We start from the raw sequence: 25,574 nt of genomic DNA on the forward strand, positions 1-25,574 counted from the left end.
TTTAAAAAAAAAATTTATTGGTGAGGGTTAAGAAAAGGCTGTGGGGTGGCAAGACTGGAGCTACGTGGGCTGTCCCAGCTTGTCTTCCTGTTGCATTTGGGCAATCAGCTGCTGCCGCTCAGCTGCTTGGCGCATGCGCATCATGACGAGGCTTTCGTAGTCCCTCTCAGACACCACTGAGCCCTGGGAGACAGAGACACAGGGAGGGGTCAGGGCACAGCCCCAGACTCCAGACTCAGAGGACAGAGCCTCAGCGGAGCTAGTCAAGAGTCGAGGAAGAACGATGCCCAGGAAGAGGAGGAGCCCGGAGCAGCCTGAAGTCCCTGTTTCTTCCAAGCCTCTGGCCTCCAGGTGGCTCCTCGACCCATGTCCACCAGTGGCCACCCCCACTGCCCCCCCTCAGGCCCTTCACACCTGCAGTCAGCTCTGGTTCATCTTTCCCGGGTCATTCGCTTATTCATGCTCTAGGCGGGCCCGCACCCCCTTCGTTTCCCCTCAGCCCTCTGCCCCTCTGCTCTGCTGCTCACAGGCCGCCAGCGAGGGGACGTGTCAGAGGTTGGGAAGCCCACTCTGCTCTGCCAGGTGGAGGTGGCAGCACTGCTCCCTCGCAGCTGCCCATCCTCCTGTGGCCTGGCTTTTGCTGAGGACACAGAAGGAAGCCCCACCCCAGTCTCAACCAGCCCCACCCTGAAAGAGAGAAACAAGCAGAAGACTGGCTTGCCTCCTAAAAATACACGCCAGGGTTCCTGGAGGGTAGGGCTGTAGCTTTTTCTTTTATGATCTTGCCAGCAGAATGCAAGGGATTAAAGACTGCTGCATTTTAATAATCAAAAGAATAATAAACAACCACCTCGATGGGCCTAGGCTGAGGGGTGGAGAGGCAGCTGTACAATGCCACGAGCCCTGAGTGGCCAACCCCACGCCCTGATAAGGTCGCAGTGGGAATGAAATCACTTCCTCCCTTGAGGCAGCTGGAGCTGTGGGCAGTGTGAAGCCCACCTGACGGGGCGCAGAGGCGAGCCAGACCAGGGGCTGCCGAGCAGGCAAAGGTGCGGAGCCCTGTCCCGTGGCATGCCGAGCTGGTGCACTCTCGTGGAGTAAGTCAGGAGGAGGTGGTGGTCAGTGACCCAGAGAATAAGAAGGGAGTGGCTGGGGTCAAGGTGCCAGGCCCTGGCCAACTGGTTTGGAGGGAGGGGTGTACAGAGCAAGGAAGTGTTATTCAGCCCAGATCCCCCTGCTCCTCCCAGCCGCCCCACCCCTGCCCTGCTCCTCTCTCCTAGGCTGCAGAGCTCCAGGGAGAGCTGCCCTCCCAGACAGGCCAGGGCGCTGCGGACAGGTCAAGGCAGTCCACATGGCTCAGCCCCCTCTGCAGAGGGGGGGCCTCAAGTGAGGCCAGGGTGGCCCACGGGCAAGGACTGGAGCACAAGATAGGAGGCAGCAGGACCCTGCCCCTCAGCTGCTCTCCCCTGCCCTGAGGCCATGGAGTAAATGAGGAAGAATGAGGAAACCCAGCAGCCAGACTGGGTGCCAGGCCAACGGGAGGGCAGTTCTCCTCTCCCCAAGGAATACTGCTTTGCTGAGAAAACTCAGAGTCACCCTGGCATACCCTGAGCCCAGCCCTGGGAAGAGCTGGCCCTTTCCTGGCATGGGGCTGCTCCCTGTTAACACACCCTCTGCCTGCTACCCCCCATACCTGTGGGCTCTGCTAATGAAGGCTTGTCACCAGGCCCCAGGGCTGAGTCACCCACACCAGCAACAGGTCCCTTCCTTCCCTAACAATCGTTCCACGCGCCTGCCTTTCAATTAACTGCCACCCTCCCTGAACTCCTCCCTCCCAGACACACCAGGGACTGGGCAGCTGGGCCACCTGCTAGGGCCCCGGGTGGTGGGGCAAAAGGCGACAGTGTGGTGACACAGAAAGCAGGGCTGGCCCCAGACCAGCCCCCAGAGGAATCTTAAGCTTCCTGGTAGTTCTGGGGCGTTGGCCACGGCTGCTCCAACCCCTGCATGCAATGCTGCAATCACCTCAGAGCGTGAAACCCCGGCTTCCCACCTGACTGAGTCAGCTGAGAACAACACACCTCCACGCCACACACCAGCACAACCAGCTGGGCACTAACCGCAGGCAGGGCGCCTCGGCAGAGAGCGCCAGGGGCCAGGGAGCGAAGGAAGGAGCACACGAGCTCCTGCCCACCTGAGAAGACCCGTCTCCGACGCCCCTGGAGCTGCTCTCACTCGGCTCCAGTAAGGCTGCTGCTTCGTCTTTGGGTTTTTTCCACTATCAGGTAACTGGGCCGCTCCTGTCCCTCCGGGAAACTCTGGACACCAGGAGCTCACAGCACTCTGCTCTACTCTTCCTGGGGCCTGGTCTCAACACCCAGGATGCTGGCCTGAGGTCTGTGCCGGGTGGAAAGCGGGCAGCCTCTGCTGAGAGTCCACGGGGGCTATCTCCTGCTCCTTGTCATTCACTGCTCCAGCAGGAACCAGATGCCCCCTGGCCACTCTTGAACTGGACTTCTAAGGTCTGCTGGCAACCTAGGTCCATGGAGACCTGGCGGAAAGGCTCCTTCCGCAATGCCTCCTTCTTCAAGCGGCTGAGCCTGGGACGGCCTCGGCGACTACTCCGGCGGCAGGGCAGTGTGCTGAGCCAGGCCAGCGTGGCTGGCGGGGACCACGAGGAGTACAGCAACAGAGAGGTGGTCCGGGAGCTTCGAGGGAGGCCGGATGGCCGGCGCCTACCTTTGTGGGGGGACGAGCAGCCCCGGGCCACACTTCTGGCCCCTCCTAAGCCCCCACGCCTCTACCGGGAGAGCTCCAGCTGCCCCAACATCCTGGAAGCCTCTCCTGCCTACACTGCGGCCTACTCGGTTACCCTGCCCTCAGCACGCTCCCTGGCAGGCCCCCTCCACGAACACTCCGAGGAGGACCTTGTGGATGCGCCCCCCTTCCAGAGGACACCTGCTCCGGACCTTAATGACCCCTTCTTCTCCTTCAAAGTGGACCTGGGGATTTCACTTCTTGAGGAAATTCTACAGATGCTGCGGGAGCAATTTCCCAGTGAGCCTGGCTTCTGAATGGGGTGAGGGTGGGCAGAAGTGTGGCGACTGAAGAGCCAAAAGCCTGGGACCCAAGAAAGGAAGGTACACTCATGGATTAAGAAAAAGGTGGGGACAGGAATCCAGGACCCTGCCTGCCCTCTGAGTCCTCAACAGTCCTCCAGATCACCCCCGAGCGGAGGGCCACAGGCAGAGAGGCAAGCTGGACATGTGGTGAGCCCTGAAGGGTGCTGGCTGGGTGGGCAAAGGGAGGCCATGCTGCAAGCCCAGGGACCGGGCAGAGGCCGGCAGGGGGGTGGGTGGCACACAGGGTGAGTCAGAGAATGGAGGACACACAGACTGGAGAGAGCAGGTGGGTGATGCCCTGACCCAGCCTCCTCTGACGCTACTGTCAACACAGAGAGGTTACAGGACAGGTCTGGGCTCACGTGGCCCACACCAGGCCTAAGAGGGAAGGGGAAGATCTGAGGAGAGAAGCATGGCACGGCCTTGACTTTGTCCAATGTGGCAGCTACTAGCTACTTGCAGCTGTTTACATTTAAATAATTGAAACTAAGAAAGATGATAAATTTAGTTCCTCAGCTGCACTAGCTGCATTTCAAATGCTCAGTGGCCACACCCAACTGAGGGCTACCACACTGGGCCATGAGGGTGAACAGCGACATCGCTGGAAAAAGTTGTCCTGGACAGCACTGGCCTGGAGCAGGGCCACAGCCAGCAGGGAGGGGGGGGGGGGGGGGTGGGAGCATGGAGGCCTGCAGTGGCAGGGAGGGGCTGGTGGCAGGAAGAGCGAGGCACGTGCAGATCTGCAGATTGACTGTCACTTAGGAAAAAGGCCACACGAACCATTAGCAGAGAAGGGCACAGGAGAGACTCCAGCTGCCAACAGAGTGGCCTGGAGCAGCCCCGGTGTCTGAGGAAGGTGGCCCCAGGGACTGTCGGCAGAAGGCACTGACGCAGCTCTGAGGGGACGCTTTGGGGAGTTCCCAGAATTACTGCTGAGGGGAGTCCTTGGGAAATGCAACAAGAATGACGGCAGCTTTCCCCCCGTCCTGCTCCCTGACGAGAACCCAGGAGGACCGGACACACGAAACTCATGGCTGTTACCATGAAGAGGCACAGCTAGTCTCCAGAACCCTCCACCAGGACCGGGGAGCTCCACCCTGCCTAGACCCTCTGCAGATGGGGGCCTGCCACCCAGGGCTGATACCCCTGGGTCAAGGCCACACTCTGTGCTACTGCCCCACATGGTGGCTTGGCCAGAAGACTTGAAACCAGAGCTCAGGTCGGCTGGACCAGGTGGTTCTGAGATCGCAGAGGGAAGCGGGGACCTCTGATGCAGACTGCCTCCACAACTCCCGCCTGTGGCCTCCACCTCCCAGCTCCTGTGTGGGTGTGCCCAGAGGAAGGCTGCACTGAATGCAGGAGCTAATAAAGTTCTGTGTGACCGCCTATGGAACGTCGTCTGGGGCCATACAATGCAGGGACTTCGGGTGAGGGAATGAGCTCTCTAGGAAAGGATCTTGAGCTGGGCTCAGGCCAGTTCCTTTTCTTCCTCTGTCCAGGGTCTGCGACGTACCCCCAGAGAGCTTCCCCCTCTCACTGCCAGGGGAGGGGAAAGAGGGAGGGCTGGGGTGCGGTGACTGAGAGCAAAGGCCTCGCCGACCCACCAAGGGGCTCTCCCCCCAAGAACAGGTCGTGAACACGACACTCTGAGGCTCCCACACAGACTTGTGGGCCGTTTCGGAAAAGGGCGAGTTCTTGGCCTAGAAGAAGCTCTCTGTCCCATCAGAGTGGGGGCAGGTGTGACTAGGGCCTGTGTGTGTGTGGGGTGGGGGGAGCTGCTGAACGGAAGCCCTCATGGAGCTGTGGGGACAGACAGCTAGTGCTGAGGCGCAGTAGCAGGCGCCCAGGCCACAAGCGCTCTGGTGTCCACAGGGAGGCTAGTGTTACTTCTGAGGAGGGGTCAGTGCCTCTGCTCAGCAGGTCCTGTCCGGGCAGCCACAGACACACCTGGAAGATGAGTCGGGGACAGAAGCGGCTGTCCTCGTCCTCTGCCCCTTCCCCACAGCACCGGGTTCTCTCAGTGCCAAATGCTTCACACTAAGACCAACCAGCCCGAGGGCCAGAACCCCTTGGGTTGCTGACGAAGGTCCCCAACAGGACACTGGGATGTGGGGGGAGGTCTGAGAGTTGTGTGTGGTGGGGCCCACTGGCCTTCGCAGAGGAAAGGTGCTCAGGACGCAATCGTGGTCCTCCTGCTCTGGATGGAGGACCTACCACCCTGACTCCATCGGGATGACCTAGAGTTGCGAGGAAAGAGCCCAGACAGGAAAAGGCCCCCCGAATCCTCAGCAGGCCCACCTGTATGAGGCCTGGTTCCTCACCTGTGCCAGTCCTGGGTGGCTGGGGCCATTTCTGCCCTGAGGCCGTCCCTCCAACCAGGAAATCTTCAGAGGGTTATCGACCAGGCCCACTTCATTCTGGACAGCCAGCTCCTGCCAAACACAGCATCCAGTTAGTCCCATCACTCCAATCAGCTGGGGCGTGGCTCTCTCTACTCCAACAGAAAGTACCAGAACCAGCAATCTCATCCTCCAAGCAAAGCTGAGCAACCTTTCCTTTGGTATACTGAAGCTCTGACCCTCCTCGTGGGCGAGTGGGGTGTAAGCCTCTAACTGGGTAGGCGGACGAGGGGCAGAGACAGGGGCCGCAGCCTGAAGGTCTCCGGGGCACAATGGGTGTGGAGCCAGGCAGCAGGAAATGGAGCTGGTCTGCGCTCTCCATTATCCTGGAGCAGTCTCCCACCCTTCCCTAGGCTCTGAGCTGGCCCGGAGGTTCCCTGAGAGTGCGGGTACCTGCGCTCAGGGAACCCACAGAACTGAGACCCTGCCCTAGAATGGCAGGGCTGGCAGTGGCTCCCCAGAGCCTCACGCAGCACTCACCGCAGCCTTGATGGTTGCAAACTCCACCACGGCGGTGCCTGCCTTCTTCCTGGAAAGCACCAGGTTGAGCACCTCTCCATACTGTGGGGACAAGGGAGGCCCAGCTCACGCCACAGACAAGCCGCCACGACCGTGAGGCCCGTCGGGGCATGTTTAGCTGGGGGGTTACTTCTGGTTGCCAGGTTTCCGGAGGGCAGACCACAGATGGAAAGGAAAGCAGATTTTTTCCGGGAACGCAGAAGAAAAGCAAAGGAGAGTTGGGCAAAGGACTGGGACTTGGACTGGCAGAGTCGCGAAGCTGCCTCAGTGACCGAAGACGGTCAAGAGGACAGGGCTTTTGCGCCAGATGCCCACTTCCTCCCGCCCCACACACTCAGTCAAGGCCTCTTCTTCTAAGGATGGCCGGGGCAGAAGTGGGCAGTACAGGTGAGACAGGCTGGGGGGGGGGGCCAGGCCCAGCAACACAAGCAGGAGGAGGGCTGGAGCGGAGCCTGGGGGGAAGCCAGCCTGTCCTCTGGTCTATGAAGAGACACAAGGGCAGGTAGAGGTGTCGGGGCAGGTGACGCCCGGGTCTGCGCGGAGGCGATGGGAAGGAGGGGAGTCGGCAGGGCAGACCTTCTGAAAAAGCCGCAGGAGGACATCTCTGGAGTAGCCGCCGTCTGACCCATCCTCCTTGCACTTCCACTTGAGCTGGAAAGACAGCAGAGGGCATCACCACGGATTCCAGCCTCTGCCTGAACAGCATGGGACCCCACACCAGGCTTTACAGTCTGAACAGACTCCCTCCACTAGTAACCCAGGGAGCACCCCTCGAAAATGTGTTCCCTTGAAAACGGACAAGCAGGGTGGCCTGCTCACCCGCAGCCACGTCTCCAGCCCTGTCCGGTGCTCTCCTGGAGGGTTCCTGGGGAGTGCCGCCTGCAAGTCAGGGCTGAGGGCGGCCTCCCGTGGCGGGCTCTGAGAGGCCCTCCTGATCGCCAGGTGCAGGAGACAGAAGGGTGTGGGAGGTAGTGCGGGCCCCCAGAGATCCAATGGCCCCACCACGTCCCACCAGAACCCCTTGAGCCATAGGAAGTACGTATTCTTGCTGAGAGGAAGTAGTGCCAGGTGACCCATGGGTTCCCACGGGGCTCACCTTTAGCTTGGGAGTTTCTTTGCCTTCAGGATTTTCTGCCTTTCCTAGGAAATTTGGAGAAATTAGTGAGGTAGAGTATGAGGAGAGATAAAAGGAGACACAGTCCAGGGCCAGAAGGACCTAGAAAAGGTCACTCCCAACCAAGGGTGCCTGCTGCTGAGGAGCCTGGTGGCGAAGGGAGAGGCAATTCTGCAGCCACCCCTGGGACCCACTGCCCTGGGGCAGGCTGCCCAGCTGCCTGCTGAAGGGCACGGTTAGCACCCCGTCAGCGCAGGGCTGTGAGCACCTCTGGGGGCGGGATGCAGAGGCACAGGCCACGCCACTCTACTAAAACAAAGTATCCCGGAGTCTTTCTCCTCGTGACCTGCTCCAAATAGAGCCAGGCTTACTTGTGACTAAGACATACCAGCCCAGGAGATCTAGGGCAGAATGAAAAGCAAATAGGCCCCAGAGAATTGGCAGGAGGAAGGGACAGGTGGCATGCATGCAAAGTGGGGTGCCACCAGGGTCCCAGCGGGCGGAAGTCTCTACAGCAACTCCACAGACAGCTACCTCCGAGTGGGCGGCGGTGCAGGTGAGGGCCTCTCACCTCTCAGCCTCTGCTCCCGGTCCCGGCGTATCTGTTCCTGGATCAGCCTCTGCTGCTCCTCCAGCTGCCGGGAACCCTCCTCTCGCAGGCGTTCGATCTGTAGAGCGGGGGGTTGAGGGGTGACAGTTCTGTGCAGATCCAATTCCAGGTTGGCTTCCCTTGTAAAGGTCCCTGGGAGGTTCCGCCTGTAAACTAGGGCTCAGTGACCTGCAGGTGGGACAGATTACCCAGACCCCACAGAAGAAGGTGGGGAGGGTACGGCCGCCCCAGCCACCACAGCCACCTCAGTCCACCTTCCTCTACCTGCTGCAGATGGCCTCAGGCCCGCACACCCGGAAGCTCACCTCCTGCTCTAGTGTCCTGGTGCTGCGGCTCTCCTCCTCCTCCTCACTGCCCTGGGCCTGCGCCTGCCGCTCCCGGGCCTCCAGATCTAGACACAAGGGTTGAATGGCGCAATGGCTGGTCTAAGCAGTTTCCATGCGGCCTCACACCCCCAGGCCTGGCTACTTCCCCAGTCTCGCACAGGATAAAACCATGAAGTAACTCTGCCCCTCCCTCCATGCCCACGTGCCCTCAAAATAATGTCCATTACAAAAAAGTCAGAGCACAGAAGAAGTGCAGGCTCCAGCCGAGTGGCCAGGGTCTGGAAGCATAAATCAGCCACGCTGACCGAGCTGGTTCTCTGAACAGGAACAAGGTGTGGGTGGGTCCTCATGTCAGCAACCTGGGGCCAAGCGTCGGGAAGGCAGGGAGTGGGGCTGTGGGCCTTCGCTCCTCGGTTTGGCGCCATAGTCTGACCTGCAATGTGGCGTGGCCTTGATGTGTTTTCTGCCACTGAGCCACGCTGTCACTGTCTCCTTCACCTGCCCCTCAACTCACATTCACCAAGCCTCACTGTGAACCCAGCCACAGTGGCTCCTACAGAGAGGGCAGATTCTCTGTGAGAATCACAGCACTCAGGTTATAAAGCCCTTCCTGCCTTCCAAGGGCAACCTGCTTGTGGCCCTGCTCCAGGACAGCTGCTGTGACCCTTCTCTCAGGCCTGGGACTCACTGCTTTCTTTTCTGTGCACTTTACTTTCCTACAATCTCTGAAGTTTTTTGTTTGTTTTTGGTACAGAGGTGGATGCCTAGAATAGTATATGTACATATAACATACATGGGTAGCAAGTAGGCAAGAAGACGGGGAGAAAATTGAGTGAAGAAGGCCCGGACCAATCTTACTGTGTGATGAAACTGACTTGCAGCCACAGTTACAGCACTTGGTAAATTACTAGAAATCACTGAACTGTACAATTGAAATGAGTGGATATTGTAATATTAAAAAGTATAACAATAAAATAGTTTAAGATCCTTCTGAGGAGACTTCTCAAAATGAAAGTGCTGTGATGAAATGTGGCTGGTGTGGCTCAGGGGGTTGGAGCAAACCAAAAGGTGGCAGGTTTGATCGCCAGTCAGGGCGGACACCCGGGTTGCTGGTTCAATCCCATTTTGGGGCATGTATGAGAAGGCAACCAAGTCAGTGTTTCTCTTTCACATCGATGTTCCCCACCTCACCCACGTCCTCGGGCGAGAATAAAACAATGAGGCTGGGACGAATAAAGGGACCCAGGACAGCACCGTGAGCAAGAGCACGGACACACTCAGACCTCGAGGGCTAAAGCTCAGCTTCAGCACGTCCTCACCCTTGGTGCTGTAGCTTCTTTGTCCACAAAGATGGGTTTAGTAATACCCACCCTTGGAGCACTGTGATAATTAAAAGAGATAATAAAAAATAAACAAATAAAAAATAAAAGCGATAATAAAACATTTGTCACAGCACTTAGCTAATAGTAAATCCAGCCATTGCTATTATTTCTGAGAGTGTCTTTTAGGATCCACCTTTGAGAACAAGGTTCTTCTCAGAGCTGGTGCCAAAATGCTTTATGCTGCTGCAACAGAATGAAGCTCCAAGAAGAAAGGTGAGGGAGCCGCATAAAAACAGCCCAGGGAGCCCTGACCGGTGTGGCTCAGTGGGTTGAGTGCTGGCCTGCAAACCAAAGGGTCACTGGTTCAATTCCCAGTCAGGGGACATGCCTGGGTTGCAGGCCAGGTCCCCAGTGGGGGGCATATGAGAGGCAACCATGCATTCATGTTGCTTTCCTTCTCTTTCTCCCTCCCTTCCCCTCTAAAAATAAATAAATAAGATCTTTTTTTAAAAAATGGCCCAGGGAAACCACAGGCCACCCAGCACCGCGATGTCACCTACCAAGCTTTACTTTCTTCCTCCTCTCATCTAGTTTCTGGGTCCTCTCTGCTGCCTGCCTCTTGGCTTTCCTGACCTTGTCGTACGCGGCCTGGCAGGAGAAAGGAATGCGGGAGCAGTCAGCCAGGGAACAAGCACACGGCCCAGCCGCCTTCCTGGCCCTGCCACCGAGCCCCGGAACCACTGGGAGTGTGTCTAGGCTGGGACGGCAAGGACTGTGCTTCGTGGCAGAGGGCAGAGAACCGAGACTGGACCCCCACGGTGATCTCTAACCACGGGGACGACTGCAGTAGAGGAGGACATGCTCACCCTGGCCGCAGCGTCGGTCAGTACCTCCAAGGCCTGAGAAAGCTGGTGGAAGAGTTCAGCTAAACACAAGGATCAAAAAACAGAGAGGAGAAAAATTAAGTTAGATTCGGGGACGGTGCAGTCCCTCAGAAAAAGCACCTCCAGGAAGCCACAGGTAGGCAAAAAGCTGACATCAGCAGGTGACAAGATCAGCAACAAAGGGTGAGTGCCTCAGCAACCTACCGACACCCCTGACCCCGGGAGCCAAGCCGGGCGCCCAGCATTCCTCAGCACTCCCACAGGAGTGCAGCCGGCGGACGAGCCATGCCCAGGCGGCTGGCCTCCTCCTCCCCACGCCTCGGAGAGCCTCACCTGCTCTGGGATTATCTGGATTTTTGTCTGGGTGGCAGGAGAGGGCCTTCTGCCTATATGCCTTTTTCACCTGGAAGAATCAGAAGACAAAGTCATTCACTTTCTCTCACCCGGGATGAAGAGGAAAACCTTGCTAAAGTGACAAGGGAAATCCAGAAAGTGTCCCTCACTTCTGAAAGAGAGGCTGCTGGCTCCTGCGCCAAGGTCGTCAGTCACCTTATGACCACCAAGGAGACTGGCAGCGGAGAACGCAAAGGCATGGAGGGAGCCCACTGCTGCCTGGAGCAGAGGGGCTGGGCCTACTTCCTGCCGCGCATCCGATCTCCCCACCAGGTTGGGGACAGGCTCCTGGCGGGGGCAGGCCCTCCACAGCCACCTGGGAACTCACACTCACTCTCAGTAGGCATGTGAGTTGGGGCAACATTTCTGGAGGAAAATTCTGCCATTGAAATTTAGAAGGTACTACTTCCCCTTTACCCCACCCCTAGGAATTCGGACTCACAGAAGTGCCAGCACTGACACACACGCCCCTGCACCACTGCTCACGTTGCCCCCACTGGAGCCAGCAGGAACCTCCACCGACAGGGAGACCCATTAAAAACTGGGATAGGTGGAAACCCATGTGTGCCGACTAGAAAGGTCTCCAAGTCATCACAAGGAAAAAAACATTCTGTAATTATGTGTGGTGGCAAATGCTGACTGTGGTGATCATTTCATGTTATATACAAATATCAAACCATTGTGTTATATCCCCCAAAACTAAGGCAATGTGATGTGTCAATTATATCTCAATTTTAAAAAGAAAAGAAAAAAGAAGGATCTTCAAGGTATAGTGTGCATGGAGGATGGGAAGGCTTAGAACACATACATAATATGATCAGTTTGTCAGTTTGGGGTTTAAAATAAACAGAGAAATGAGGCCCTGGCGGGGGGTGGGGAGGCTCCGCAGGTCGGAGTGCCGCCGGAGAGGCCAGGGTTGCGGGGTGCGGGCTGGACCCAGGACAGGTGCACGCGGGATCCGTCAGCGGTGCGTCAGGGGTGCAGCAGCAGACCGGTGTTCACTTCCCTCTCCCCCGTGTCCCCTCTCTCTCCCTCTAAACATTCAATTTTAAAAAGACCCATTCTTTAAAAATATATAAACAAATGAAATCAAAATAGTTCCGATACTCTGGCACGTGCAGAGCTTGTTTATTGTTTTCCTCGAAGCGATCATAAGAAATGTAAAAGTTATTTCCCCTGGAGAGAAGCTAAGGACGGAGGGGAAGGAAACCTTTACATCTCATTTTAGGCCATTCTGCACTTCAAATTTTCAAACCTTAAACAAGTCTTACTTTACTATCATTTTTGGTTGTCAACAAAGGTTATTTTGGTGGGAGGTTTTGGTCCATTTTTAACTTTTAACTTTGCATATCTGATTTGAAAAGCTACATTTCTTATTAGTAAAAATAAATAGCTACCAAGATTCCCTCTCATATATTACCCACTTGGCTGGTTTAGGGGAAGGCAGAGCACAAAGTCCCAGAATCTGTGCTCTGTTTCCTGAGGGGCTCGTACTCACTTCTGCCTGCAAACCTGACCTGCTGCCCAGCCCTCCCACGAGGAGCCCCGGGACCCAGAACTTCCACTCCTCAGAGGGAACTGACAGACGTCTGTCCAGTGTGTGCCGAATAAGGGTGGGCAAGCTCCCAGCAGCTGTGGGGGGACGACAGCCTGTGTAGGCAGGTGCCCCATTCCTCTCCCACTTCCGCCTCCAAGAAGGGCAGGCAGCTGCCTAGACCCCAGGGAAGTGCTGCCACCTGCTGGGCCACCGCCAGCACCACCCCTTCACCTGCCGAAGCCACTGGCCGATGCGCCTCTCCTGGCGGAGCAGGAGGCAGCAGGAAACGCTCCCTTTGTTAGCCCCCGGGGCTCTGAAATACTGTCATGCAAAGGGTAGAGGGCACGGGCCGGTGGCCTGAGATCTTCCAGAGAGGCCAGGAACCAAAACCCAGCTGGCCTAAGAATGCTGGTCAAGTGTGTCTGTCCTGATCAACTAGTTGTTGCTATCTTTAGCTGCTCAGCCCACTCTGGGCAGGGCCTTTCCCGGGTTTTAGCCTGGAAGGCCAGTTTTGACCTCGAACCAGCTGGCCTGGAGTTTGGTGTTTTGTGTTACAAACTGGACTCCCAGCTCTGCCCAGCCCTCCTGGAGTGACTGCTGCCTGAAGAATTTCTCACCAAGTAAACACGACTCTCCTAAAGCAGGCCTTGGAAAAGCTTCCAGTGTCAATATTGTTTATTATGAAATAATCCTGCCTCACAAGCAGCTCAGAGGCTAGATTAGGGGAAAAAGATGAAAAATATTTTTCTTTTTAAGATTTTATTTATTTATTTTTAGAGAAAGAGAGGGAGAGAAACACTGATGTGTGGTTAGCTCTTGTATGTCCCCAACAGGGGACCTGGCCCACAAACCAGACACATGCCCTAACCAGGAATCCAAATATCGACCCTTGGATTGAGCACAGCCTGGCACTCAATCCACTGAGCCACACCAGCCAGGGCAACAATATTTTTCTTAACTATGATAAAGTTGGGAAGAAAGAGGAACCTTTAAAAGAACAAATAGAGAGGCCAGATATAGAATGATGAGATAAAGACAGGAAGGACTGCTTATTCCCGGCATCGAGTTTGGCAGCTCCTCTATGAAACAGTTTGCAGGTGGTGGGATCGCTTAGGCAGAGTGGAAGTAGTCACAAAAGTTGCCAGACTACAACAGACATTGTCTTAACACTTGCAGTTTCCTTCTCCACCTGTAGGTTTCCCCTAAGTCCTCTGGTCCAGTTAATACTTGGAAACATTCATTTGCATTTCCTGAGCCTTCAAAAAGGAGCTAGGTGACAGCTAAGAGACTTCCCACCCACTGCCTTCCTGCCCTATTGAATGAAAGGGGCCAACATTCATTACTTCTCCACCAAAACAATTAGAAAGCCTCAACTATGTCAATTAGTTCAGGCCCCCTGAGGAGTGGAAGGAAGTGGATGCTGTCCCGCGCTAGGAGCCCATACCACTGTTACAATTTCCCCTCTACCTAACAGCTCCTCTTGAGAAACCAAGTCTGGAAAAGGGAAGAAATCACTATAGCAGACTGCCAGGAAAACCACGGTGGGAACTAAATGCCGCCCCCCCCCCACACACACACAGCCTGTATCACAGAGAAGAGTGAGTCATTAATTAATAGCCACCCAGCCCTTCCTGGAGTCCTCATAACTGGTTCCACCACTTGCAGCAACCTGAGCCCCAGCAGGTCACCTGCTGCTGCCAAGGGGCTTTGCACAGGGCACAGAGCAGGGCCCTCCCATCCAGTTTCCAGAGGTGCATCCAGTTCCACCTCTTGAGGGGAATGAACTCCTCCTGATTTACCCAAAAAAACACTAAGGGGTCCAGTAAACATAAAATAGCCATTATTAACTTAAACCAAAGGCGCCCTACAAAGAAAACATTTTTTTAAAAGGCCTTTGTTGGAATAAAACTTGGAGCCAGGTAAGTGATATAAAGTAATTAGGCCCTGTTCTCAAAAGACAGGCTCGTAAATGGGACTCAGATGTGGAGACTCCCAGGGAGGACTCAGATGTGGCGGACACTGGGAGGCCACTCTGTGTGACGACAGGTACCGAATGAACAAAGCACTCCCGTGAATCAGCTAGAAAGGCCAGGTTCCAGGAATGGGAAGAGTCCGTAATTACCACCTAGTAGGGATTTCTCTCCAAGCCTGTGGGCGGCAGACGTTTCCCCAGGAACATCAGAGGTAAGTGACTGCCTGATGTCACAGGCATGAAGTAAAACACAGAGCCCTGGGCACTCACCTGGCAGCCCGCTCCGTGGACTAAAGACTGGTCACTCTCCTTCCTCAGGCCTGTGGCCCGCGCTGTGTGGCCCTCACTGCGACAGCACTACAGAGAAACCCCCGAGTGCCTGGTCACCAAGGAAACTAGGGACTGCACCTAAGGCTCAGCACAGGCAGGGTGCCAGCCCTCTCTCAGACCAGCAGCCTCAGCTCAAAACCCCCAAAATGTGGGCCTGCTGGTGGCACCAAGATGATTGGGGGGGGGGGGCAGACCTCACACCAATATCTCTCTCAGGCTGCTAACCACGAGCCCGGCCCAAACTCAGGGTAGTGAGCTATGTAGCCTGAACAAACTGGGACCATGTACGGGGCCTGGCTGGCTTCGCCCCAAATGTGGCCTCTCTGCACCCTTTAGGATCTGGGTCCTCAGCCCATCTCTGAGGTCACTCTTCACCTCCTCCCGTACCTCGTACCTCGGGTACCTCGGGCTCTCCCCTCTGGGTTCCATCCTCCCTTTAGCCCTTCAGGCATTCTGTCCTGGGACTCAGCCTCTGCCCTGCCCTCCTTCTCAGCCCACTTCCCCAAATCAGCAACTCACCTGGGGCCCAGTCTACATCCTCCCCTCCCCCTCCTCTTCCTCCTCAGGCCCTGACTCTACCTTCCTATGCTAACCCTGAGTACCCCTATATCAGGCTCAGATTCCAAGATCCTTGCCCACCTTCTTATCTCAGGCTAGAGATTCCCACCCCGCAGGCCTATCAGGTACCCTGGATCTGGCTGCCCCTCCCCTCACCCCACTGCCTGCTGTCACCCTCAACTCCCAGAGACCCGAGTCCCCAGCCACAAAGCCACACTCTGCCCTCTCCCAGGGTGTGGAACTCCTTCCCTCTGGGCCCTGGTACATCCTGCATCTCATTTCTTTTTTCCTTAATGCACTGATTTCTTTTATAAACAGATTTATATTAGTAAAAAGAAGTGAGCCAATATAAAGAAAAATATCAACTAAGTAACAGTACTCAGGAACAGCAAAAATAAGGAAGCAGCTATGCAAGTGGAGAATATTTTGAATACTGCCTCAGTTGAAATGGAAATTCTGCTGCAGTAGCTTTAACTCAAATTCTGACGCACTTCCTCAAACCTTCCAGGTCAGCTTACTACCTGTCCGGCTCACCAAGTCAGGCAGTTTTACTCAGTCACATCTCTGTGTCAATAGTTGGAGGCCGAAGGCTCTGTGGAGCCCAAAGACCGGGATCTTGTTGCCCTTACTGCTCCTGAGTATGGGGCATGGAAAAAGCTCCAAGAGAAAAGCAAAAAATTCGGTTTGGGCAAGTGCTCTGCATTTACTAGCCACCTTACGCTGGGCGGATCAATGAAACTCTTCATCTTCTCATGTATAAATTGGAGCTCATGGTCCTTGCTTACCTCACAGGCTTGTTTTGAAGATCACATCAAATGAGATCATTTATGTGAAAGCAATTTGGTATCATATAAATGTAAGGTATTATCTTTTTTTTTCCCCCAGAGAGTGAGGAAGGGAGGGAGAGAAACACCGATCAGTTGCCTCTCACACGTTCCCAGGCGGGGGGACCTGGTCCGCAACCCAGGCCTGTGTCCCCACTGGGAATCAGACCAGTGGTTTTCTGGTTTGCAGGATGATGCCCAAGCCACTGAGCCACACCAGCCAAGGCCAGGTATTATCTTCAGTGCTAATGAACAGCTTACAAACACAAGTGAATCACTCCTTTTGACTTAACAGGCAGCCAAGTAACTTCAGAAATCCAGAGTTTCAGCCAGACAACCAAACCCAGGAGTGAGTTAACCATCAAAGAGATACAGGGAAGTGCCGGTCAGGCCCTCAGGCCCTTGGTGAACAAACGACCATCGTCCAGTGAAACCAGGCTGGGAGCCCAACCTCAAGGACGTGGCGCCTGGTCTAGGGGTACGAGGCTTTGGGAGAGGCTCCCACTGCATGTGTGTCTTCCGTACTCACCTTTGAGGCCAGCAGAAGCTAACTTGTAGCACATCCTCGCTCTGTGGCAGGCCCCGTGCCATGTGCTTTACCCAGATGGAGCTTCACAACATCAGCAAGGAGAAACTGCCAGCACTCCCATTGTGCAGATGGGGAAGCCAAGGTACACAGAAGTTAAATGTTTGCTCAACTGTCAAATTATCATCAGCGGCATGATTCGTATAACCAAAACCTGCAGTGCTGCCACGGCCGGGCAGCTCAGTTGGTTAGAGCGTCTTCCAGATACACTAAGGTTGCGGGTTTGATCCTTAGGGCATATACAGGAACCAACCAGTGAATGCATAAATAAGTGGATTCTCTCTCTAAAATCAATAAACAATTTTTTTTTTAAGTTGGGCATCATCCTGCAAAGTGAAAGGTCAGCAGTTCAATTCTTGGTCAGGGCACATGCCCAGGTTGTGGGTTTGGTCCCTGCTCAGGCCATATATGGGAGGCAGCCAATCGATGTTTCTCTCCCTCTCTTTCTCCCTCTCTCTCTTTCTCCCTCCCTCCCCCTCAAAAAGGAATTAAAATCTTAAAAAGAAAAGAGGGCAGCCCTGGCTGGTGTGGTACCTGCCTGCAAACCGGAAAGTTGTTGGTTTGATTCCCAGTCAGGGCACATGCCTGGGCTGCGGGGTCAGGTCCCTGGCTGGGTGCATGTCAGGGGTAACCGACTGATGTATCCCCGGCACACTGCTATTTCTCTCCCTATCTCTCTCCTTCCCCCACCAAAGTAAATAAATTAAAAAATTTAAAAAGAATAAACAGTTTAAAAAAGAAAAGAAAACTAGCAGTCTTGCCATAAGCAAAGAAAAAACTACAGCTACCACACACAAGATGACTGTCTAACGTGAACAGGTATGGAGGAGATAACAGAGCCCGTGGTGGGTCGCGGCCAGCAGGTAGAGGGCATGGGAGACACGACAAAGATGAAAGAGTTCCTACGACAGGATCGAGTGCTGGTTACTGTAGTGGCTTCAAAAATTTTGGTGGTCACAGTGATTATGGACCCAGATCCAATGCTGATTCAGAATCTGATAATTCAGATAACGACACAATTTTTGTGCAAGGACTTGGGGAGGGTGTGTCCACAGATCAAGTGGGGGCATTCTTTAAACAGATAAATTATCAAGACGAACAGGAAGATTGGAAAACTGGTGATAAATCTGTACAGAAAGGACACAGGGAAGCCGAAAGGGGAGCACCAGCAGGTTTGACAGCCCTCCTTCAGCCAAGGCGGCCAGTGACAGGTTTGTTGGAAAAGAGTTCCATGGCAGCATCACTGGAGTGTCCTTTGCCACCAGAAGACCTGAATTCATGAAAGAAGGTGGAAGTGGAGTGGGGTAGCAAGGCCATGGAAGAAACCGAGGCCATGGAGGTTTTGGGGGGAGATATGGAGACCCCCAAAGTGGGGACTGGGTATACCTTAATCCATCATGTGCAAATATGAACTCTGCTCGAAGGAATACCTGCAATCAGTGAGCCCAGACCAGAGGACTCTCATCCCTCAGGAGGAGATTTCCAGGGAGCGAGGACACAGAGGTCTCGGGGGCAGAGGTGGGGGCTGAGGCAGCTGTGGTGGGGACAGAGGAGATGGCTATGAGGAGACCGAGCAGGCTGTGATGGAGACGCAAGTGGGGGTGGCTACGGAGAAGACAGGAGTGGTGGCAGCTATGGAGGAAACCAAGGTGGCTATGGGGGCGAACAGGAGAAAGAAATGGTACCAGAAATGGTCAGCGCAACTGACCACACTGATGGCTACTTGAATGTCCCCGTTTCTGACATGATCCACTGCTGCCTGGTGCTTTCCTCGTGGCCTCTTCTTAGGCAGTGACATTAAGTGACGTGCGGTTTTATCTGGGTGGGAGGGCTTGGACGGTTTTTCCTTTAGTGACGTCCATTGGAATTTCCCCCTTATGTTTCTAACTCTTTCCTTCCCAGCCCTTGAAGCTAAGTATGTTGTAAAATAGTGCCCAAATGGAAAGTGTTTAAAATACTGCAATAAAGCCTGATTGTTTTATGAAAAAAAAAATTTTATTTGCTCAAGGTCGCAAACTAGGTAAGTCTTGGGACCAGCATCCAGGCAATCTGACTTCAAAATCCACTTGCTTAACCGTCAGTAGCAATACAGTAAAGGCACATTTACGATTCCCGGCATTGCCGGGTGCTCTGTATTGTGATTTCCATCCATTCTCAACATACGGTTGGTGTAACAAGCAACAAACAATTCTTGGCCTTACTTGTTAAGACTAGTTATAAACACTTATTTTCTACACCAGTGACCTTCTCCAGGAAATCATCATCTGATTAGAAAACATCACCTTGTAGGATTATCAACTTCAACCTCTGTGTTTCAAAATGATGGGCCACAGGAGTAAGAGGCAGGGCAGCAGCAACACACAAGCTGGGGTGACCCTACAGGGACTGCTCTCATCACGTCAGTACCCCTAGCGCCAGGCTCTGGGACAGACACATAGCAATCACTTAAAAGTTTGTGGAATTAAATGATGTTTGTGGGAAATGTTTCTATCCTCCCCTAAAACACGCAAGGAGAAAGAAAAAGGAAGCTGAAAGGCAGCAGGGGAACACTACACAGTGTGAGTCAATAGTGTGTGTGTACCTGCTCCAGGCAGGACACTGGGCACAGAGCGTGCTGCTTTCAGCAACGAGGGTAGGGGCTGCCAGCAGAGAGATGGGCGATCTACCTACTTGGTGAAGGTACCACCTTTCTGAAAGACAGTTTTGAAAAAGTTTTGGAAAGGCCTGCTATCAGAGAGAAGGAAGACAGTGGCAGCAACTGTGGCAAAGCTGGGCTGGTCAGTAATGAGGATTTTAATTATTTGATTTAAAAAGAAAATCTAACTGCAAAACTCTTGATTGTATTTAAAAAACAAGGAACTGAGATTTATTACACCTGAAATTTGACATTGACTGCCCAGCAATATAGCCTTCAAAAGAGCCTCCTCTTGGAGCCTTCTCTATAAAGACATCAAAACCACATTCCCCTCCTCCATGAGTTTTCCTTGTTAATGATGCCTGCGTATCTGCCAGAGTCCCTCCCAAGAGGCCCCAGAGCCAACATACCCAGAAGCCAGCTTCAGAGAGCGTCAAAGCAGGATCCAATTAGCTTCACAAGTGGTGTATGTTACAAAGGAAGATCTTGGCAGGCCCCAGACCCCGATGAGGTGAATTTTGCTTCATGTGGTCAGCACCTGCACGGCAGCTGGTACACTGTGGTGGGGCTGATCCTCACAGGCAGGCAGTCTGAGAGCTGACCCCCTGCACAAACTGACCAATAGCAACCAATCTGCCATTACGACAGGAGGGCCCACGTAGCCCACACAAGGGATACTCATAGAGCACCCAGCTCAGGTGATCAAGGAGACAGAGTCACTGGGTCCCTCAGGACACCCACGACATAAGGCCACCCTACCAAGACTGGGAGTTATGGCAGATCTACCTAATACACAGAAACAAACACAAAGAGGCAGCCAAAACAGGGAGAAAAACAAACATACTCCAAATGAAATAACAGGAGAAATCTGCTGGAAAAGCGCTAAATGAAATGGAGGCAAGCGATTTATCAGTGTTACAAGATCTGTCCAGAAAGTATCCAGCCACATACTGTTTTAAAAAAAAAGAGACATTTATTGAAGAAACAAAAAACATTGTATGCTGGACAATGATTTCTCAGTTGCATTCAAAGTAGGCACCTTGGGACCTCACACAGTTCTCCCAATCACTATCAGCGCCCCACTGTATTTTCCTGAATCTCATCAATGGTGTGAAATCTCTTCCCTTTCACAGGTAATTTCATTTCGGTAAAAGCCAGAAGTCGAAGGATGCCACATCTGGGCTGTAGGGGGGCTGAGTCACCTGGGTGACTTGATGTTTCGCCAAAAAACTCTGCACAAGACATGATGCAGGGCCTGCGAACCAGACAATCGCGGTTCGATTCCCAGTCAGGGCACATACCCGGTTGCAGGCCGGTTCCCTGCAGGCCAGTTCCCAGCAGGGGACTCATGACAGGCAACCATACATTGATGTTTCTCTCCCTCTCTCCTTCCCTTCCCCTCTAAAGATAAAAAAAAAAAAAAAAAAAGACATGATGCATAAGTGGATGCATTGTTGTGAGAAGCTACCAATCACCAGTTGCCTATAGCTGCAGAGAACACTTCTACAAGTGTTCAAGCTCAACACAAAAGTTAATGCTGATTCATTGTTCTACTCGCTCAGTTATTTTGAATGCAACAGCCACACAGTACACATGCTCACTCAATGGCATCTACCAGACCCACTGAGTAGTACAGTGAAATCATCGTTGTTCTTGCATGCTCATTCCAGTCAACTCTCCTTGGCTGCCAGGTTACATCAATGTCACACAAACTGTTCTCATTATATTAACAATGGTTGGACTTTTTCCAGACAGACCTTGTATAGTTAAAAAAAAAAAGATTATAAGGATGCTCAAGGAACTTAGTAAGAACTACAAGAAACTTAAAGAGAACTACAGCAGCAGAAAAAAAGGACATGGAAACCATAAAAAAGAACAGTGAGCAATGAAGAATACAATCTCTGAAATGAAGAATACACTGGAAGGAATAAACAATAGCTTGGATGAAGCAGAGGATCAAATCAACAACTTGGAAGATAACATAGCAGAAAACACCCATGAGCAGCAAAAAGAAAAAGAATTTTGAAAATGAGGATAAGTAACCTTTGCTACAACATGAAGCATAACAACATCCGCATCAAGGAGAGAGAAAGGGATTAAGAACCTATTTGAAGAAATAATGACCAAAAACTTCCCTAACCTGGTGAAGGAAAAAGACATACAAGTCCAGGAAGGACAGAGAGTCCCAAACAAGATGAACCCAAGGAGGCCCACACCAAGACACATCATAATTAAATTGGCAAAGGTTAAGCCCTGGCTGGTGTAGCTCAGTGGATTGAGCACGGGCCTGCAAACCAAAAGATCGCAGTTCGATTTCCTGTCAGAGCACATGCCTGGGTTGCAGGTGGGGGACACATGAGAGGCAACCACACATTGATGTTTCTCTCCCACTCTTTCTCCTTCCCTTCCCCTCTCTAAAAAATAATAAAATAAAAAATATATATGGGCCTTCTGGATGAAATGGATAAATTCCTTAGAAACATAAAACCTTTTAAAACTGAATCAGAAAATCTGAATAGACAGATTACAGTAGAGAATTTAAAGCAGTAATAAAAAATTCCCAATAAATAAAAGTTCTGAACTGGATGGCTTCACAGGTGAATTTCACCAAACATTCAAAAACTAACATCTTTCCATCTGAAACTATTCCCAAAAAAATCAAGAGGAGGGAAAACTCCAAAGTTTATTTTACAAGGCCAGCATTATCCTAACTCTAAAACCAGAAAGAAAATTATGGGCCAACATTGCTGATGAACACAGATGCTGAAATCCTCAACAAAATGTTACCAAACTAGATCCGGGAATACATTAAAAAGATCATACAGCCCTGGCTGGTATAGCTCAGTGGATTGAGCACGGGCCTGCGAACCAGACAATTGCGATTCGATTCCCAGTCAGGGCACATGCCTGGGTTGCAGGCCAGTTCCCAGCAGGGGACGCATGAAAGGCAACCATACATTGATGTTTCTCTCCCTCTCTCCTTCCCTTCCCCTCTAAAGATAAATAAATAAAATCTTATAAAAAAAATCATACAACATGATCAGGTGGGATTTATTCCAGAGATGCAAGGCTGGTACAATAGTCGCAAACCAATAATCATGATACACCACATAAACAAAATGAAGGGAAAAACCCACAAAATCTATAAATAGATGCAGAAAAAGCATTTGACAAAATCCATCACCTATTTATGATAAAAACTCTTAGCAAAGTGGGAATATCAGAAACAGACCTCAGTGCAACAAAGGCCATTATGACAAACCCATAACCAACATCATACTCAATGGGCAAAAACTACAAGAGTTTCCCTTAAGGCTGGGAACAAGACAGGGATGTCTGCTTTCACCTCTCTTATTCAACACAGTATAAAAAGTCCCAGCCACAGCCATCAGATAAAAACAAAAAATAAAAGGCATCCAAATTGGAAAGGAAGAAGTAAAACTGTCATTATCTGCAGATGACATGATACTGTATATAAAGAACCGAAAGATTCCATCAAAACACTACTAGAACTGACAAATGAATTCAGTAAATTAGCAAGATATAAAATAAATATCTAGAAGTCAGTTGCATTTTTATATACCAATAATGAACTATCAGAATGGGAAACTAAGAATACAATCCCATTTACAATTGCATCAAAAAGTAAATAAAATACCATATTTTAGGACTATAAGACGCACCCGCCCCCCAAATTTAGGAGGAAAAATGGTGCATCTTATAGTCCGAATGTAGCTTACCTGGCTCACTGGGGGGGGAGGGGAGGTGGCCTGTTATTTATATTATTAAATATTTTACAGTATTTTTTGCTCCAAAACATTTTTTTGTACTTTCCTCCTCTAAAACCTAGGTGCGTCTTATGGTCCAGTGTGTCTTATAGTCTGAAAAATTTGGTACCTAGGAATAAATTTAATGAGGGATGTAAAACACCTGTACTTAGAAAATTATAGGACACTGAAGAAAAAATTGAAGAAGATAAAAATAAGTGGAAGCACATTATCATTTTCATGCACTGGAAAATTAACATAATTAAAATGTCCATACTATCCAAAGCAATCTATAGATTCAATGCAATTCCTATCAAGATACCAATGGTGTATTTCACAGAACTAAAACAAATATTCCAAAAATTTACATGGAACTACCAAAGACTCAGAAGAGCCACAGCAATCTTGAGAAAGAAGAACAAAACTGAAGGAATCATGCTACCTGATATCAAACTATACTACAAGGCCACAGTAACCAAAACAACATGGTACAGGCATAAAAACAGACATAGAGGTCAATGGAACAGAATAGATAACACAGAAATAAACCTATGCCTTTATGGTCAATCAATACAGTATTGGACAAAGGAAGCCAGAACATACAATGAAGTAAAGATAGTCTATTTGATAAATGGTGTTGGAAAAATTGGACAGATATGTGCAAAAAAAATAAAGCTAGACACCTTCTTACACCATACAGAAGAATACACTCAAAATAGATAAGAGACTTAAATATTAGACTGAAAATCATAAAAATCCTAGATAGAAAAAAACATAGGCAGTAAAATCTTGCACATTTTTTGTAGCAATATTTTTTCTAATATATCTTTTAGAGCAAGGGAAATAAAATAAAAAATAAACAAATGGTACTATATTAAACTAAAGTTTTTGCACAACAAAGGAAACCATCAACAAAATTTTAAAAATCACTGATTGGGAGAATTTATTCACCAATGATACATCTGATAAGGAGTTAATATCCAAAAACATAAAGATAATTTAAAGATAAATAAATAGAATTCAACACTAAAATAAAATCCGATTAAAAAGTCAGCAAAGGACCTGATTAGACATCTCTCCAGAGAAGACATACTGATGGCCAACAGATATGAAAAGATGCTCAACCTCAGTAATCATCAAGAAATACAATTTAAAAAGCACAACGACAGCCCTGGCCAGTGTGGCACAGGTGGTTGGAGCCTCCTCTCTCTCTAAAAGCAACTGAAAAAATGTCCTCAGGTGAGGATAAAAAAAAAGAAAACCACAATAAGATACCACCTCACACCAGTCAGAATGGCTATCAACAATAAATCAACAAACAAGTACTGGTGAGGATGTGGAGAAAGAGAAACCAAAAAAAGAAAAGAAAACCACAATGAGATGTCACCCCACACCAGTCAGAATGGCTGTTATCAATAAATTTACAAACAACAAGTACCGGTGAGAATGTGGAGAAAGGGGAACCCTCCTGCACTGTTGGTGGGAATGTGGGAATGCAGATTGGTGCAGCCACTGTGGAAAGCAGTATGATGTTACTTCCCCTTCCTTTGTTCCAGGGTTAGATAACAGAAATCTTATTGATCTTTAAGAGATTTTATGTATTCATTTTTAGAGAGAGGAGAAGAGAAGGAGAGAAATATCAATATGCAGTTGCCTCAGTTACCTCTCCCGCGCCCCACTGGGTTGGGGACATGGTCTGCAACCCAGACATGTGCCCTGACTGGGAATCGAACTGGTGACCCTTAGGTTCATAGCCGGCACTCAATCCACTGAGGTACGCCAGCCAGGGCATTAACAGAAATCCTAATTACAGTTTGACCAGTGTCCCACTCCCTGGCACCTTTATCAACAACTTCCCGTGGAACTTCAGGCCATTTGCCTTCCCCTCCTGATCCTCCTTCCTTTGGCCCACTAGCAAATGCTGAGAGGACAACACCCGAGCATCTGTTACTTAAAAAGTGTCAATGGGCTGGGGTGGAAAAGAAAACAGAGACGGCAGAGTCACAGGTGTCAACGTCAAGGAGGAGGTGAAAAGGAGTGGAGGGGCCTTGAGACCTAGGGTCCAAGAGAAGTTAAATCAACTTTCAGAAGAGACTTAAATATCTACAGTCAAGACAAACGGAATTAGAGGCGAACTAACCCTGCGCAGGCCCAGGGAGGAGACTAGGGTTCCCTCCCCGGCTCACCCTGCAGCCTCTGCTAGACAAGGGCCAGAGGGACAGTAACTACCCCGCACGAGAAGCCTCCCTTCTGAGATCCCCTCTTCCTCGTGAGGCTCCCAGAGCACCCTGGAATGGTCTAGCAGCCCACCTTCTGAGGCCGTCAAGCAGCCCCTCTCTACCGGCCCAGGGCCCGGCCAAACCTGGAAAGCGAGTGCCAGCTGCGCATTAGGTGCCAAGACAGAAAGGACTGCCAGACCTCTTGAGACTGGCCCTCCTAGCCACCGTTCTCACCTCTTTGTCCGCCGCCTTCTCCTCTATACCTAGCAGCGCGTACAGGTCCATCTGTAAGAGTTCCTTGGTCACCGCCATGATTCCAACTCAGACTGGATTAGTACTACAACTCCCAAGTCTAAGCGTGCGGGGCGGGGGGGGGGGGGGACTGTTTGTGCTGCGCAGGCTGAGTGGCGCTTAGCCCCCTGGGAAATGTGTTCCAGGTCGAGCTCGACTGCCTCTG

At 51.4% G+C, this 25,574-nt stretch overlaps 2 protein-coding genes and 1 pseudogene across 2 annotated transcripts; 2 read left to right on the forward strand and 1 right to left on the reverse strand.

Moving 5' to 3' along the window:
* DNAJC17 (DnaJ heat shock protein family (Hsp40) member C17) lies at nt 1-25,473 on the reverse strand. Its single transcript, XM_037161712.2, has 11 exons — nt 25,352-25,473; nt 10,630-10,699; nt 10,279-10,337; nt 9,973-10,060; nt 8,070-8,155; nt 7,726-7,822; nt 7,137-7,180; nt 6,617-6,691; nt 6,002-6,082; nt 5,444-5,554; nt 1-183 (listed from the first exon to the last, which is right to left on the reverse strand). Exons 1-11 carry the CDS (start codon nt 25,427-25,429, stop codon nt 61-63), a joined length of 912 nt encoding a protein of 303 aa, XP_037017607.2. The 5' UTR covers nt 25,430-25,473; the 3' UTR covers nt 1-60.
* CUNH15orf62 (chromosome unknown C15orf62 homolog) lies at nt 178-3,269 on the forward strand. Its single transcript, XM_037161713.2, has one exon. It carries the CDS (start codon nt 2,544-2,546, stop codon nt 3,072-3,074), a length of 531 nt encoding a protein of 176 aa, XP_037017608.2. The 5' UTR covers nt 178-2,543; the 3' UTR covers nt 3,075-3,269.
* Nucleotides 10,849-18,291, forward strand: LOC119061229 (TATA-binding protein-associated factor 2N-like; annotated as a pseudogene).
* Nucleotides 25,474-25,574: the final 101 nt, after the last annotated feature.

The sequence above is a fragment of the Artibeus jamaicensis genome, unplaced genomic scaffold, assembly GCF_021234435.1.
Source record: "Artibeus jamaicensis isolate MK-2021 breed Jamaican fruit bat unplaced genomic scaffold, CSHL_Jam_final contig_1132, whole genome shotgun sequence".
Lineage (NCBI taxonomy): Eukaryota > Metazoa > Chordata > Mammalia > Chiroptera > Phyllostomidae > Artibeus > Artibeus jamaicensis.

Coding starts and splice junctions, on each gene's coding strand:
- CUNH15orf62 (XM_037161713.2), top strand. CDS start 2,544: ATGGAGACCTGGCGGAAAGGCTCCTTCCGCAATGCCTCCTTCTTCAAG.
- DNAJC17 (XM_037161712.2), bottom strand. CDS start 25,429: ATGGCGGTGACCAAGGAACTCTTACAGATGGACCTGTACGCGCTGCTA. Junction 10,061..10,278: donor TGACCGACGCTGCGGCCAGG/GTGAGCATGTCC, acceptor TTCTCCTGCCAG/GCCGCGTACGACAAGGTCAG. Junction 6,692..7,136: donor AAGAAACTCCCAAGCTAAAG/GTGAGCCCCGTG, acceptor CTGTCTTTCCAG/CTCAAGTGGAAGTGCAAGGA.